Below are 14,644 nucleotides of genomic sequence, written 5' to 3' on the forward strand. Positions count from 1 at the left end.
ATTGATATCATGGTCTGCTGGATTCTTAATCTGCAGACAGTGGCAATCAACCAAATGAACATGGGAGATGTAGCGGGATAAGATTAAGTGGGCTGGTAAAAATGACAGGCAGCCTGAAGCAGGTCAAAACCAGGCAAGTAGCCAAAATGGGATATTGGTCCCTGCAGGGTTGGTGTCAGCGCTCACCATCCTTGGGCATCTTCCAGGGCCCTGGCACGACCCACTGCTGCCATCTGTTCTGGGCTCCACTTAGAAGAAATAATATTCACCCACCACCCTCTAAGCAACCACCATTCCAATTTCCTACGGCGTTACTGGTGTAGCATCACTGCAGGGTATTGTGGGAAACGAAGAAGACAGGCTGCTTGGAACATTGCCATTCACTGCTGCAAACCAGGGCCCTGACTCTTTTCCAGCAACTGATGCTTGTTTACCCAATAATAACTTCCTGAAGGATTCACCCTAGAGACTCACCTGTCACAAAGTGCACAAAGGTGGTTTTTTTTAATACCCAAGGAATTGTTCCGCATACGAGATGATGCGAACATCAAAACGTCTTATATAAACTACCCACTGCTGACTGGGTTTGTAGCAAGAAGTTGTGCCTTTCCTTTCCATTTGCGATCATTCAGCTTGTCTGCATTTGTATAAATATATCCATATTTAAGCAAACATACATTTTTAAATATAGATTGCTCTGCAGTAGATCCTGCAAATCACCTGCTTCCGGCCTTATCTATTGATTAACTCGTTCACTACAGAAATATGCCAGAGCTGCCCAGAAAGAACTTGGAAGTTCTGGCTCCCATCAGTAACAAGGAGAGATTCCTCACCAAAGAGAAGATTTTTTCCTGGTTGTGTGTTGCTCAAGCATCATTACTTGCCTGATTATAAAATAAGCAGTAATGTGATTGTAGCATTTAAAGCTGGGATTTAAGCACAGCACTAACATTCAAGAGCCAATTTCCTTTCTAGCTCAACCTTTTAAAAAATGGGTTTTCCAGGAAACAAGTGGAGATTGTTTTCTTGAGCTTGGTCTCCCAGGCGAAAGATTGTGACATTGTGATAAGTAGCCTGTCACAAGGTCAGCGTCACGTAGGAATTTTGTCTGAACGGTCCCTTGATAAATTCCACCTGCTCTGACTGCTGAAAGGCATCTCATACACCCTGCACAGGACTGCTCTGTCACAAAACTCCTAGGTCAGTGATGGCGAACCTTTTAGAGACCGAGTGCCCAAACTGCAACCCAAAACACACTTATTTATCGCAAAGTGCCAACATGGCAATTTAACCTGAACTGGTGCATAATCTGCAGTAGCTGTCACTACTCTGACTCCTGTTTAGCCCTGAAGAAAGAACTACCTGGTTACCATATTGCACTGTATCTGGGGAATTTGTGTGAAGTCCAGGCAAGCTCTCTCAGCGTTTGCATTGAAAGAGAAGATGCATATAGATCTTTTTCCCATTCATTAACCCAACAATTACACATTCTCAACACTGTTGTTTGCCTTCATGAAGGTAAGGGTAGTTAATATGTTTTGACATCACCACCATGAGACTAGGTTTGTCTTCTCTAGGAGCTACTCATCTTCTCTGTTAGGATAAAATACTTGTTTCTGCAGCAGCCGGAGCAGCTTTTAGAGAAAATAAATTCAACAGTGTTTTCCTTGCTCCTTCGCCCAGCCCTGACCGGCCCCTATGCAGGGCGTCTGGTGTGGCCCTGGGCATACCCTCACCAGCTGCACTTGGCTGTGGTTGAGCTCAGTGAAGAAGTATGCCAGCAAGTGGGAGGCGATCATGGCATGGCGAGGCCGGTGGGGCCTGGAGCCCTGGTGCTGGGTGAGGGGCGATGAGGACGGGGCAGAGGCAGCCCTGCCTGGCTACCTGGCACTAGAACAAAGTGGCTTCTTTAGGCTTGCCAGCGATTCCATCCTCCCCGGCTGGCTCCCGCATGACGCGCCCTGCCCAGTGCCTCCCATTGGTGCCGGGCAGGAGAAGGTGGCTGCTCGGCTACCCCATTTGAGCTGAGGACTCTACACGCTGCCCTTGCCTTCTGCTGGCTCTGTGCTGGGGCAACGGCACACGTGCCCACAGAGGGGCCTCTGAGTGTCCCCTCTGGCACACGTGCCATAGGTTCGCCACCACTGCCCTAGGTAGCATTTGTTACATTGTGTTGAGCTAGGAAGTCATTTTGGACTGAACTCAAGAATGCTTTGCCTGGTTCTCAGGCTTACAAAGATGACTCCACAGCAGGACTCTCTGAACTTTGTTGTATTGCAAAACCTGGGCAAATAAACCCTGAAGTTCTTCGCGAGAGTCAGGAAAGAGCTTTATTATTATTATTATTCAAGAAAAGCAAGGAAAGGGTGATTCGGTTCTCCAAACAGGTCCTAGTGGGTTCGCCTGGAGGAAGTAGAATCACTAACTCGGGGGAGAGAAGTTGTCCTTTTTGCCATACAGAAGCTGGGCGTTGTCTATCGCACGAGCCACTAATGCCGGGCATGCACTCCAGCTGGCAGCGCCCACAGTGGAACACCATTGCCACTGAATCAGTTCTTCACACAGCGCCGTCTGTCTGCCCCCAAGGAGAAGCCTTGCTGGCAGTGGCAATGGAAAGAGCCAGGCTCATTGTGGCAGATGTGATCACATGGGGCCGGTCTTTCTCTGCACTCATTTACATCTGAAAAACAGAAGGAAGAGACATATTTCACCCAGCGGGAGGAGCAGATACCAGCGGGGATTTCAACGGAGTGCCCAGCAGCAGGGAAAACCAGCTCCTTGGAGCCTACCCCTTGCAGATGAAAAAATGATGCCTGCAGCAAACGGTTACCCTACTCCCTATTGCAAGAGGTAGTCACTGACCTGGCTCTTCCACAGTTTTGTGCCATGGAACACCTCAGAGAGATCTAGAAGAGGACATGCTATGGCAATGCCTGCCACCATGGAAGGTCTGGTGGTCTGGCTCATTGCTTGCAGACTTTTTGGAGCAACAGCTGCTGGCCTACTCAGCAGATACTGGCTACTATTTTTTAACCCCCCCCCAAAAAAATGTATAAACTACTTGTTTGTAATAAAAGCTTGCAGTGGTTTACAAAAAGGATTAATATTAATAAAAGACAATTTAAAAACTTACCCAGGCACTTGTTGGCATCTTGGGGATCAGTCTTGAAGCCAGGGTGGCACTGGCAGGAATGCCCACCCTGTGTGTTGACACAGACGTGGCTGCAGTTATGCAGACCATAGGTGCACTCATTTATGTCTGGGCAGAGAGGAAGGATCATAGTGAGCGCAGCAGTGGTTAAGTGTTCCTGTTCACACACGTGTCTCCAACCTCATGAGGAGACCTCATGGGCACCTCTCAGACAGCTATTACCACTGGGGAAAACATGGTTAGATTCCCATTCCTGATACCCTCAGGGTCAGTCTTGTAAAAAAGTGCCCCAAATTCCCATGACCATCACCACCCCCAAATTGCTGGGTGGGGTGGGGTGGTGGTGAAAACCTGGCCATGGCAACTAATTATGCAGACCTCATTGGGGCAGCAAACCTTTGTGACAGATGGCTCAGGTGGCACCCTATATTTAGCCATTTAGCAGGTAAGTGAAGCCTCCAAAGACACTCCAGAGGAAAGCCATTTTGCACCCAGTGGACAGTGAAGTAAGTTTTATCAAGAGCATGAACTGTGCTCTGTTTCCAAGGAGATGATCTGAGAGACTATCCAGGCACCAGCACTTAGCAGGGGAAAGTGGTGTTTCCTCATGTCCACTACTCTGGTGTGGGGAAGCTTGCAATGATAGGCTTCTGATTCTCTCTTTTTCTCCTCCAGAGGGCACCAGTGTCCTGTCTGATTGTTGCCATCTGGATATGCAGCAAAGAAGCAAGAAAAGGCTTGGTCACTCCTTCAGGTTGTGCTCTCAAACTTATCTGACCAAGTGACATGTCTACTTATTAATTGATCAATGGAAACTCTATGGAACCACAGCTCAGGTGCCCAGAGTATGTGACTTTCGCAACAGAGCAAGGGGGTGATGCGGCAGATCGGGATTCCAGCCTCTACTCCAGCTGTAGGTATCTCAGTGCCCCTGCTGGGTCAGGTGCATGGAAAGCAAGAGCCCCTCAAGAGTTCAGTTCCCTAGAACTAGGCAAGGCACACAATCCAGACACATAGCTCACGGAGGCACATAATACCCAAATACACATTTGAGCATATAGCAAAGAATGATAAGGTGTGACAAGGCCAACACTTATCAGCACCCTTGTGTGGCACACCAACGTTCACTCACATTTCTGGTTCATTCAGGCACACACTTGTGAACATGTGACTCACACAGCATGTATGTGGACATTGTATTGCCACTGTTTATCCCCTGAGGTCTGCTTCCAATCAAACTATCATGGGATCTACATGCATTTCTCTCCATCAGCAGCATAGTGGTATGTTAATTCTCTCTCTCAATTTTAGACATATCTGGGGACTTACCTTTCTAAGAAACATGGCCATATAAATCAGCAGCAAAGACCTCTGAGGGTTTAAAATGGGACCAGAAGCACAGGATCATGGAACTGGAAGGCACCTAATGGGCTACCAAATGGCCGATGTCTCCAACCTGGACTGGAACCCAGATGAGGTGTTCAGAATCTGGAGCCCCACATCAAACCAATGCCTTCAAGTTACAAGAAAGGAGAAAACTTTCTGACAGTCAGAGCTGTTTGACAGTGGAACAGTCTCCCTCGGGAGGTGGTGGACTCTCCTTCCTTGGAGGTTTTTAAAAGCAGAGGTTGGATAGTCATCTGTCATGGAAGCTTTGGCTGAGATTCCTGCACTGCAGGGGGTTGGACTAGATGACCCCTGGGTTCCTTCCAACTCTACCATTCTATGATTCTGTGATTCTTCACACTCTCTACACACACTGTAAATAAAGATTTCCCAGATTCAAATTATCCCTGAACAATTGCGCCCAGCCTTTTTAGCTTCCTGCCCAAGATGTATTTCAAATGTGATTTTTAGGGCAGGTAAACCCATACCTAGTGCAGAAGACTGGGTGGGGGATTTTTAAATCAGCCATGATGTGGAGCTCTTGGTGCCCTGCCTCCTCTCTGCCTCTTATTTACTATGTTTCTTGTGTTAGTTTCACTGATAACAGTGATGGAGAAGGTCAGGGATAGGAAGAGGCTAGGGTGGGATAGAATCATTAGTTATGTACACGCCCTCCTGCAAAATTGCCCTGTGGACTCACAACTGAATGAGTCCTCAGCAGAAATGCAACATGAAGTGCATGGAAAAAAGGGAAGCTGTTCTGACCCTCATGAAATGCAGCAAATAAATGATGTGCTGTAGCAATGGTGCTTTCTCTTGGCGACACCAGACTTTGAGGCTTGTTGTTCTGTGGCTTAGTCTGGCCAAATCGATCAGCTCCTTCTGTACAGGTGAAATGGTTGCAGAGAAAAAGCAGTCCTGCTTTTCAAGAGGACAAAGGCTTCACAGCAGTGCAAGGCCAACTGAATTTCCCATCAGGGAGATGTGGGTCCTGGCAACAATGCCAGAGATGTGACAGGACTTCAGGCAAACAAATAAAGGCTTCAGGAAACAGAATCCTCTAGAGGAGAGCCCCAAGAGGTCATGATATCTTGGATTTGATTCTACATCATATTGGAGAGAGGATTGTTAAAGCTGAAGAACCACAAAAGCTTTGCATTCCAGAGGACAGAAGTAGACCTAATGGACTTAAATTACTGTGTGGTAGATTTTGGTTGAACATTAGGAGAATCTTCTCAGTGCTAAGAGAACTTTGGCAATGGAACTAATCATGTCCAGTGGGGATTGGGCCCTCCTTCCCTAGACATGTTCTAAGCAGATGCTGAATGGCTGACTGTTGGGATTTTGGGTTTAATTTTGATGTAATTTTAGATTTCCTACATCAAGTAAGGCGTGGGGATTCTGCTAAACTGCAGCTCCCATCAGCCCCAGAAACCATGGCCCATGGCTAGAAATGATGGGAATTGTAGTTAAGCAGAGAGCAATCCACAGGCTCCCCACATTAGAAGACAGCCTACAAGACCCCTTCCAGTCCTAGGATTCTACGAGCAAAAATAGCAAAGGGATCTGTTCTCTCCGCAAGAAGCATATTTAGGCTGCAAATGAGACAAAGATGTATGGAATGAAATTCTGAAACTGTATCTCTAGAAGCAGGATGAGTAATGCCATTAGTCAAAAGAGAGCCAGATAAACTTATGAAGGGTGTTGAATGAGAAGCATCATCTTAGGTTTCAGGAACAGTCAAATGTGGTCAGGAAATAATTAACCCTCTCCAAAAGGTGTGAGTTTCTTTTCTCTCCTTAATAACAAAACAAAAAAAATCACTCATTGGTAGTGATGAATGAACTTGGTTTGGAATTGAGCTGGGTAGGGAATGAGGAGCAGGAATGAACTATCCCACTCCTAATTCAGAAAATAGTTAAGAAGTATGTTGAACTCAGTTCCAAGCCTGTTTCAGACACACTTGTGCCCAAAAATGACAAGATCCATAAATTTATCCAAACCCTCACAATGGCAACCCATACCCATTCACCTGTCTATGCCCTCTCAAGCCCCTTGTTCCTCTGCGTGTATCTTTGCTGCTCCTCCAACGCAGGGAAAGGGAGAGGGGTCTCTTTCTCCCCTTCCCTCTTTACTGTCTGCATGCTGCTATGGTTCTGTGTTAGACGCAAGGTGTACTGGGAAATGTAGTTTCCCAGAAATATTGGCATAGGTTACTGGAGTTACATTTTCCAGTGCTTCTCGCATCTGGCACACAGCATGCCAACTGTCCTCTCCCTTCGACTGCTGAAGCACACACACACACACACACACAAACAAAAGCATGGAAATGAAGGGGCAGTGATGGATGGGAGGCAGGAACACGGGACATTTGTAGTCCAAGGATAATGGTTTGATACCTCACAAGGGTTTGCAAAGGTATCTTCTACCAAGTCAGGTTGATCGGTACCTATATGGATTTCTGCCTTTTCCCTTTCCCCCTCCTGGTTTGTGGCACAGATCGCTTGTCCGAGCCTTCTAGGCTTCCTTTACTGAATGCTTTTTGTAGCAACCATGTTTTTCAGTGTGTCTAAGGCAGGAGCACAATAACTTGAGAATGGGAAATGCACAGCCATCAACACAAAGGAGAAATCATGGCCAATCAAGACACCCTGGGTAATGCCCATTTTTATTCATTTTATTTACATATGCATTGCATATTTACAAACATGCATATCCCCTTCACAGTTATGGTGTTCATAGTATAATAGGCATTGGCCATGCTGGAAACCTGTTTTCCATGTGACGCCCTTACCTTTGCCTTGTAACAATCTTTGGTATGGAGCGCTTTGCTCACTTCTGTTGTGGGCATGTTATGAATCAGGATTAATCTAACAAAAATCAGTTGTTGTTGGATTACAGCTCCCATCATCCCTGACTATTAGGCCAGTAGGACTCCAACAACATCTGGAGGACCACAGATTCTGCAATCGTGATCAAAATTGCAAGGGCTTAAAGAATTTGGTCGAGCTGTTTGCATAGGGAAGAAGTCACCACAGCTCAAACAACTGAGCTACTAAATAGTAGAATGGCATGGCCTTGGCTGGGAGGCAAATAGTCAACATGCAGTTGTCTTACAAGTTGAAGCTTCCTCATGTGTAGCCAAAGTCCCATGCAAATGCCTGCAGTCATTTGCCCTGCGGCTGTTATGGCTACCCATCTCCCTGAAGGTTCACACGTGTCTCTCACAAAAGGAAACTGGCACACAGCTTGGCACCACCTCATTCTTGGCCCACGTTGATCTTCTGAATATAAGTTGTGGCCCCGCATTCCCCATACCCCCAAGCATAGCTGCAAGCAGGTGCTTATAGACAGTGTAGAGTTTATTGGGTGGAGTGAGCTGAGAGACCGGGTGGGTTCAAACTTCAGACACACACTGGTAAGACAAGGTCAAGGTGAATCCCGGTCCAGTCGGGCTGGGGGAGCAGGAGGAGGAGGAGGGAAGGGAAGCAATCATGTCACAGGCCAAACCAGCAGGCACAGGGTAACTGTTATCAGTTTTAACCAAGCAAGCAACTACCAGCGGGAGCCGCCATCTTGGTTAAAGGCAAGCTCCTAGGAAGATGGCAGCCACTCTGAGGAGACAAAGCATTGGTGGGGCCTCTGCCCTGTCTTGTTTTCTCAGAAAACATGCAAGGGGTGTGACACTAGTGAGAGAGTGTCGTCCGCCGGGCTGCGTAGTGCCCTTTGCAAAGATGGCTGCCCCCACCTCAGTCCATGTTCCCAGGGACCACCATGAGAAGACTGGATGAGAGAGGTTGGAGGGGAGGATTACAGGGGAAGCCACTTCCATCTATAAAGGCTGCTTTTTGTCCTTTATTGGCAAGGCTTAAAGTGCATAGGAGTGAAAGCAGAGTCCGAGGCAAAGTGGAAGCAGAGGGGCAGAGGGCAAGATGGGGCCCAGCCAGCTCCCTGAGGAAGGGTATCCACCAAAAAAGGCCACTTGAGCTGCACAGAGAGGGAAACAGAAAGAGAGACAGAGAGAAGGAAAGAGAAAGACAAGGCAAGAGTTAGTGGCGGTTGGCAAAGAAGGAGGTCTTCAGGGGCTAAACCAAATGTTTGCTGCCTGACAAGGGCCTGGTAACCCTACCTACAGAGTAAAAGCAACATACCGAGGAAAGCAACAGGTGTTGGGGGGGGGGTAAGCACCCATTTCCACACGTCCCTGCAAATTGCACTCTTTGCCCACTGCTTTGCAGCTGTTCGGCAACTATTACGCTTTTCCAGACCCATGCCTGATGCCAGATGCCTTATTTGGCCCGAAGGTATACTTTACCGCTTCTCCTCCTTTGCTCAGGCATCCTAACACGGCATACAAAGCAGGCGCTACAGTGGCCCCCCACCCCACCCCACACCATTTTCTCATTGGCCAACGTACAGAGATCATGATTCCAAGCTCAGGACCTCACTGGCTTCACTGCTTTCCCTTGCTCCTTCCCTTCTTGGGATTATGAAATAAAGAAATCTCAGGTAAACTTTCCACTGCTCGGGTGGCTTCAAGGGAGGGCTCAGCCCCTGTGGGGAGCGCCTCTCTCTCTCCCTCCCTCTGCTCTGCCAAAGCCATCACTCACCAACGCAAGCTGTGCCGTCCTCGTTGGGCTCAAAGCCGCGATTGCAGCGCTTGTTGCTGCGGCAACGGTACCCGCCATATGTGTTGATGCAGATGGGCCTGCCCCTGGGGCAGACAAAGGGGAATTCTGCACACTCATCCATATCTGAGAAAAGGGGGCAGAGGGCGGGTGGAGGGAGGGAGGGGGGTAAAGAGAGAGAAAGAGAGTGTGACGGAGGCCCAGGACAGGACGGAATCTAACAACAGCCTCTTAACACCATGGTTGGGCTGTTGCTTTATCCCCAGAGACTATCGCTGTGCAGCTGTGGACGGCTGCCACAAAGAGCCCGCCTCGTGCCCCATTGAGCCCAGTTGTGGGTAGAGGAAATTGCACCCGAGCACCATTCACTGAGCTGCCCCTTGCAGGTGACTCACCAACACATCGCCCGTTCTCATGCTGAGAGAAGCCTTGGCCACACTGCAGGAGAAAGAGAGAAATGTGTTATCTGTGTGCTGCCTAATTGCCTCCCAGCCTCGGCTCCCTCTCTGCCTTGCCTCCTCCAAGATGCTATTTCCAGGAAATCAGGGGGTTTGTGTGGCTGCCTCAGACCATATAGCAGCTAATGTGGTAGCTCTCAACCCTTAAGTCTCTTTTTGTTATCATCTCAGTTCTGAAAAGGTATATGGAAAGTTTCTGCTCAACACTTTAAAACAGCAGGGGAACCTAGGTTGGGCTTTCACAGCTGGCAGGAGATGAGATGAGTTCCCCAATCATTCCCCAAGGTCTCAATTGCCTTGTGTGCCTATTTCTTCACCTCCAAGTGTTTTGCAATGGGCAAATTCACTGTCCTGCAATCTGGGCAGCAAAGAAGGAAAGGGTCGGTTTCATGCTGTTCTAGACTTCTTAAGATCTGTGACGGAGGGGATGACATACTCTGCTGCAACTCCACGTCTCTCCAGTATTTATAACAGTTCTGTGTAGCAGTGGGAGTAATGCTACAGCCAGACTACCCAAACCCAGACTCTGCGATTCACATATGGAACCCGTTGGGACAAGTGGTCTTCCCACTTCACTTCAATGGAAGGGGAAATCCATATGTACAAATGGGTTCACATTCAGAGCCGCTTCCTCTAAAAAAGAAAATGGGGCATCCTTTGCAAGTGATTTCCTATAATGCACAGTAAAGGACCCACGTCAGATTTCTGGATAGTGGGCTTCTTTGGGAGGATGGGCAGGAGCGAGTCTTGATCATTTCCATTGTGTAGATGCAGGTCCTCTTAACATCTAGTAAATATGCCACTGAACACGGAGAATTCACAACTCAGCATCCACCAAACAGAGAGGTTATCTAACCTACATAGCTTGCCCTCGTCTGGCTGCCCATCCACCAGAACATGACTGGTCCAACTATCTGATGATGGTGTACAAATTCATATCTAGACCTTTCTTCAAAGCAAGTGAATATTCAGGTTCTCTCTGCAAACTTCAGCAGCCTTTATTGGTCAACTTGACAGATGGCAGCAGAGGAAGCAGAGCAGGGGAAGGACAAAGTCTGCTCTGGACCACTTCACTAGGAATAACTCCAGCAATTCCTGCTGCAGCCAGAGCTGAAGAAGTCGTGTTGCAGAACTTTTTGGCACGGACTGTCTAGCCATTCTGTGCCCCCTTCCGCTGCAACTCTAGTGTTGAAATTCACTGAGCTGACAGAAGCACATTTTGTAGAAACGTCATTTCAGTTATTATCTGTCTAGCACACCAAGGCCCCTTCGGCTGGTTTACAGCCTCCCTGATCACTTGAACTGTTGCTGCCACAAATCAGGGAGCTCCAAAACAGACCACTCAAAGGGAACAGACTCAAATAACTGGTGTTATTAGTGGCATTTGTATGCCACCCCATAGCATAGGAGTAGGAAATTAGGCCAGCTGATCAGTCTTAAGGAGTCTAATCATAGAATCATAGAATCATAGAGTTGGAAGAGACCACAAGGGCCATCGAGTCCAACCCCCTGCCAAGCAGGAAATCAAAGGTCTGGTTGGTCCAAGTCCAATTTAAAAATAAGGAACTCTAAGAAGGGGAAGTGAGCAGGGGCCCTGGACCTGTAGCTAGCATCTAAACAGCAGCCAGAGCAGATACACAGGTTACCTGGCCAGAGTCTTCCCACCTGTATTTCTGTTTAAATGATAGTAATTGTTTTTCAGTTTGCATCTATATGTATAACTTGACATTTGCAAATTTTATGCCAAATTGTGTCCTCTTTTTTGGGGGGGGGGAGGTTATGTGAAAGTGGACACACTCCTGTTGCCTAACTGGGCAAGTAACCACCAAGTTTGTCCATTAAAAGAAAATGACATTTGAAAGAGAGAGAAAACCTTGCCCAATAGCAGCCTGTGAGCTTGTCCTTTTCTTTCAGTCCCCAAATGTAACTTCTTCCGCAAATCTAGGGCCCCCTCCAACTACTTGGAAGTCATTGTCTTAATTTTGGGTGGCCCCATTTTACTTGACAGGCACTCAACCACCACAGTTCACCCTTAAGAAGGGAGAAGAGGCCCCTACAAAAAATATTGCAGTGCATCTTCTTTCAGCATGCTATAAGTCACAAGCAGCTGAAGCAAGTCACTCTCTCCCAATTTCTATTGGGTTTTTTTTTATGACACTCTGCAAACTGCAAATCTTAGGTACCAGTGAACACATTCAGCCTTCACTTTCTTTTAAGAGACAGGGAATTGCCCTCTTTTGATATTTTATTTTTAGATTTATTTATTTGCACTTCTGTTAAGCTCAGGATTCCCCTTTGCCTGCTGAGACACCCTCAGTGGCTCTTTTGATGTCCGTTTCTTTCAACAAGGGGGCACTGAATTTGTTACTGGAGGGGGTCCTTATGACGAGGATTCTTGACATGCCTTATGCAGGAAACACAGCTTAGGTTTGCAATTTGCCTTTCTAAGGGGACAAAAATAATACCTCTGTCAGCACAGAGCCTCCAGCAGGATTTTGCATGGCCCTTTTTCTCAGTGAGATGAGAAAACGTAAAAATGTTTCAAAGAGGAAAGGGTGAAATTGAGGAGGGATCCATTCTAAGTAACATGCACATGGCTGGCAAAGGCAGGGCTCACCTCCAGAGGCAGAATGGTAAGGGGTGATCCCGGAGTGTCCCGGGGATAGGGGATCTCCAGCACGGAATTGATCTCGCTGCTTGCTATCGACCGGCTGATCACCCGGCCATCTGGCCAAGTCACCTCCAGGCTGGTAGGCTCATCCTGTCCTACAGGGAAGAAAAGCAAGGAAGGATTGAGCCCGGGAGAGATAAACAAAAAAACCCTGGCAGCCCACCCAGGGATCTGAATTGCTCTGGAGAACCATCTTCCTCCCATGCGGTGGTCTGTGCTTTCCTTTCCCTCTTTCCCCTTTCAACCATTTCTTCCTGCAGAGATGAAAGAACTTGGCATGTGATGAGGCTCATGTCCTTCCATCAAGCACTCTGAGCCAACACTAGCATGGCTCTTGGGCACAAGGCCAGCTGTGAGCAGGGATGTGGGGCATTGTGGGGCACGGGCCCTCTGACTTCCCGTGCCACTTGGCTTCTCAACTCACAGTGTGGTCTAACCCGGCCAGGCCCCACTAAGCTGGGCCACCTCGGGGCTGTGGAAGAGTAATGAGGTGTGGAGACATGCCGTCCCTTCTGCAGGAACAGCTGGAGGGGGCAGGCAGGGGCCTCGCTGCAACGCACGTCCGCTCTGCTTTTTAGGACGGCAAGCTCCTGCCACTTGCTTTTTAAAGGCAGACTTTCCAAATGTTTTGAAAAAAGAGAAGAAGAGGAAGAAGAAGAAGAAGAAGAAGAAGAAGAAGAAGAAGAAGAAGAAGAAGAAGAAGAAGAAGAAGAAGAGTTGTTTAGATTTGATATCCCATTTTATCACTACCCTAAGGAGTCTCAAAGCAGCTAACATTCTCCTTTCCCTTCCTCCCCCACAACAAACACTCTGTGAGGTGAGTGGGACTGAGAGACTTCAAAGAAGTGTGACTAGCCCAAGGTCACCCAGCAGCTGCAGGTGGAGGAGCGGAGATGCGAACCCGGTTCACCAGATTACGAGTCCACCGCTCTTAACCACTACAACACACTGGCTGCACACTGGGGATAGGTAGGTTTCACCAAATCTACCCTGTTTTCCAGCAACATTAGCAGACTTGGGAGAAGTCAAAGATGGGGTATTATGCCTAGAGGCAGAGGTTTCAGACTGAAGGGAGTTTGTTAGAGGAAGGACAGAAACAAATGCCTGCATAGCTTGCAATGTGTTCTGGTAGCGCAGGGCAGGTATTATCAGGGATGAGTGGCAGAGGGGATTCAGGAAGTTCAGAAGCATCATTGGGATGGCCGTGAAGATGGACAGGACGGGAAGAGACCTGGGAGGGCACACACCCCGCTCAGGCTCCAAGCCCTGCTTCCAACTCCTCCGCACTCACCCAAGCCAAAATGGGCAACGGGCTCCATCTCGCACAAGTACCCAGACCCTCCGTCAATGATACGCAGATGGGCACCACTCTGACGCGTGAAGAGAACCACCTTAGCACCACGAGCAAATGCCCCGAAGCGCGTACGTGGGATCACTCGCAGCCAGTTGTTGCCAGCGCCCTGTGGAGATGGACAGATAGACTAAGCTAAGGAATGGGCAGGTACGAAAGGGAGGAAGGAGTGGACCATGCTTGCTCAGATGTGGGCTGGGATCTGAGCGCATTGTGAGGAGCACCTCTCAGCACCCACCTCGTTGACCTTGAAGACTGAAAGCGGCTGGGCCATGGACTCTCCATGTGACAGGATCAGGTCCAGCCTTCCATCGCCATCAAAATCCACCACTGCCCCCCCTGGAATGACACAACGTCCATAAGCAAAGGTCTTGTTTAGCACCCATAGGACCATATTCCCCTTCCACAAACATGGCTGGAATAAGATCCAGCAGGAGAGTCAAGGAATAGGACTTCTTACATCTCTGCCCCATGATTCCACCCAAACTGCCTCCACTGACACTGACCATCTGTGTGCCTGTTCACCCCAGAAACTGTTTCTGTTCCTGGTGCCAAAGGCTTTGTAAATGGCGGCATCATTTCTGCGAATGTTACTCAAGATTTCAGCGTCTTGGTGGTGGGTGGGAATTCCACACAGCCAACCCCTGGATCTTAATGTAATTGTCATGAAGTAAGATTCTGGCCTGGCTTGGTTTCACCCTTTAGTGGGGTAGGAGTCATCTTGCTTCTTCTTGATGGAGGCACACTTCAATTATTTTTATGGGTTATGATATGCTATGAATTCTTACTGTTTGGTAAGTTGTTTTGTATTTTAATATTTTGAAGGTCACTTAGAGATGTTTTGCAAAACGTGCTGAAATTAATAATAATAATAATAATAATAATAATAATAATAATAATAATAAAACTTTGCTTTCATGCTTTGCTCTAAGAGTTGGCCAAGCATGTGTGACCAGATCACAGACCTTTTGTCTTGGGGCATGGGGATATTTTGTCTCT

At 47.9% G+C, this 14,644-nt stretch overlaps 1 protein-coding gene across 3 annotated transcripts in view; it reads right to left on the bottom strand.

Moving 5' to 3' along the window:
* Nucleotides 1-2,304: 2,304 nt before the first annotated feature.
* CRTAC1 (cartilage acidic protein 1) overlaps nt 2,305-14,644 on the bottom strand; it is a 38,029-nt gene continuing 25,689 nt past the window's right edge. For all 3 annotated transcript variants that reach the window (XM_079976595.1, XM_079976593.1, XM_079976594.1), the window contains exons 10-16: nt 13,884-13,984; nt 13,586-13,754; nt 12,241-12,389; nt 9,561-9,603; nt 9,148-9,291; nt 3,134-3,259; nt 2,305-2,680 (exon numbers count right to left, since the gene is read on the bottom strand). In XM_079976595.1, the coding sequence (XP_079832721.1) occupies nt 2,550-2,680; nt 3,134-3,259; nt 9,148-9,291; nt 9,561-9,603; nt 12,241-12,389; nt 13,586-13,754; nt 13,884-13,984 (863 nt within the window). In that variant the 3' untranslated portion in view covers nt 2,305-2,549. The remainder of the gene's footprint in view (nt 2,681-3,133; nt 3,260-9,147; nt 9,292-9,560; nt 9,604-12,240; nt 12,390-13,585; nt 13,755-13,883; nt 13,985-14,644) is intronic.

This window comes from Podarcis cretensis, assembly GCF_951804945.1.
Source record: "Podarcis cretensis genome assembly, chromosome: 5".
Classification (NCBI taxonomy): Eukaryota; Metazoa; Chordata; class Lepidosauria; order Squamata; family Lacertidae; genus Podarcis; species Podarcis cretensis.